This window comes from Helianthus annuus, chromosome 16 (assembly GCF_002127325.2).
Source record: "Helianthus annuus cultivar XRQ/B chromosome 16, HanXRQr2.0-SUNRISE, whole genome shotgun sequence".
In the NCBI taxonomy this organism is placed as follows: Eukaryota; Viridiplantae; Streptophyta; class Magnoliopsida; order Asterales; family Asteraceae; genus Helianthus; species Helianthus annuus.
In genome coordinates, this window is record NC_035448.2 from 25,804,786 (window position 1) to 25,807,158 (window position 2,373).

General features: G+C 33.2%; 1 protein-coding gene across 1 annotated transcript; it reads left to right on the forward strand.

Annotated features, from left to right (window-relative positions):
• The first annotated feature begins 1,562 nt into the window (after positions 1-1,562).
• LOC110919144 (cilia- and flagella-associated protein 251-like) lies at positions 1,563-1,940 on the forward strand. The gene has a single exon (XM_022163423.1). The coding sequence runs from the start codon at positions 1,563-1,565 to the stop codon at positions 1,938-1,940; it is 378 nt and encodes a 125-aa protein (XP_022019115.1).
• Positions 1,941-2,373: the final 433 nt, after the last annotated feature.

The following is a 2,373-nucleotide window of genomic DNA, read 5'->3' on the forward strand; positions in this document are numbered from 1 at the left end:
TTTTGCATCTGGGTCCCTGTGGTTTCAGTTTTATTGCCATTTTGGTCCAAAAATGAAAGCAGGTCATATTTGTCTTATAAAATCCTGCAATTTTGTCATTTTACTCAGGGGCAAATCAAGTCATATTTGTCTTATAAAATATGGTATATTTATTTATAAAAAAGAAATGATCATTTTGCACCTGCGTAAAATGATAAAATAGCAGGATTTTATAAGAAAAATATGACCTGATTTCATTTTTGGACCAAAATGGCAATAAAACTGAAACCAAAGGGACCCAGATGCAAAAAAATTTGAGTTTTGGACTAATATGGCAAAAGTGACCAAACCATAGGGACCAAAATGACAGTTTACTCTAAAATTATATATATAACAATCTTGAAAAAGGATTTTTACTATAGCAAAATGTCAGAAAACCTTCTTAAGCTATTAATTGTGAGCAATATTAGAGTTGTTATCTAGACTTATATTCACACAATTAGTTATGAAGATGAACCCTTTTTAATTCCAAAATGGCAAAATCCATCTTTCTTTATTTTCTTTATAGAATAGAATTAATGTGTAAATATTAGTCCATCTTAATCAACTAAATGTTAATAAATAGTTTATATAAATAAAGAAAAAAAAACATATATTTGGATATCTTAAAATACCACTCACTCATGCATTATAATATAGTATGGATATAATTTTGTTTATGTTTACAAGCCAAAGAAAGCCCGATACGAACTTTTTACAAGTAAAGTTTAGGTAGCTATCTCACAGCTAGATCTACTCGTTTACTAATTATATATGAGACTTGATACAACAATTTATTAGTTTCACATCATTATCATTTGTTAACATGGTAGATCGAGTAGACCACGAATCACACACAACAAAGAACTAAACGTTCGACACTTGTTATTTAATGAAGCGAGAATGACAAGACAAAAATTTATGTTCCAATCCAGTATATATACTAATCCTGCTTGCAACCCAAAGAACATAAAACAAGTCCTATTATAATTTCAATGACACCTAATTTAACCTAACTCGTATTAGAATATAAACTTAGTATATATTGTTTATTATTATTATTTATTTAGGTTAATTTGATCATAGGTTAGTAATTAAATTAGATATGGCAGTTATGACGGTTGGTAATTATAATCGTTAAAATGGTTATGTCTCTTCCTAACAGTCATGACCGTTCCACCGTTTTGTATAAATATTTCCATATTGTGAACTTTGTAATCACTAAGATATTTTCAATATAATATCCATTTTACTTGTACAATTCTCTCTCTGCATGAATACATTCATACGAATAAACACACACAGAAGCACACACGAATATGATGATGATGATGTTAACGATGATCGAAATCATACCTTTCCGCTGTCAACAAGTGGTATCAGAGCCACGATGGAAAATCGAAGAAAATCGATCGAGAATACACGATTCCGGGCACACCTGGATGAAGAAGGAAAACAGGTGATATGGAGATGGACAAGAATCCAATCCCGACCGCACGACTCCGCGATCACGGGAGTTTGCAGAATGGAAGCAAGAGATTCTAATGAAATTAGAACACGAAATCGAATTATTAGAACGAGAATCAGAAGGGAGACAAGGAGAAACAGGGGAGTTCGAGAATCCGATGTCATCGGAATTGATTCTTCAAGAAACAGGGGAATCCAAGAAGAAAGACGAAGAAGATGAAAAAGATAATGCAAAGAAAACAGGGGACGATGATAAAGGAGAAGAAGATAAAGAGAACAGAGAGAAGGAGCGTGAACGGGAATGGTTGAAAGAGAAAGAGAACCGAGAGAAGGAGAGAAGGGCGGAAGAAGATTACAAGGAAGATTACGGGAAAGAAAAGGATGATGAAGATGCAAAGGAAACAGGGAATGATCATAAAGAAGAAGAGGAAGAGAACACAGGGGATAACCGGTAAAAATAGACAAGAATCATAATGGATTGTTCTTCAAAGATGATACGAAAATTCATGATACAAAGAAAAGGAAAATTGAAAATGAATCTTTGATAAAAAAAAAAAGAAATCGGCAGCCTCTGTTTTTGATAGAAATGAAACAGTGAAACAAGAAAAAGGAATGAGAAGAACAGTGGCACAGATTAGCGACAAGCGAAGAAAAGATATTGCGACAGAAATAGGACTTTTAGCGACGGATGAAAAGATACTAGCAACAATAGATTGGAAATTAACCGATCCCAATATATAAAATTTCAGAACTACCTTACTCGGCATCATGAAACAAATCAAGGTGGATCTATGGACGCATCATGACAAGTTTAAAGAAAAATGCGTTTATTATCAAAGCCGACGTGACGAGCCATTACCGATGCTAAGTTTAGGGGATGGTATTAGA

Coding starts and splice junctions, on each gene's coding strand:
- LOC110919144 (XM_022163423.1), top strand. CDS start 1,563: ATGAAATTAGAACACGAAATCGAATTATTAGAACGAGAATCAGAAGGG.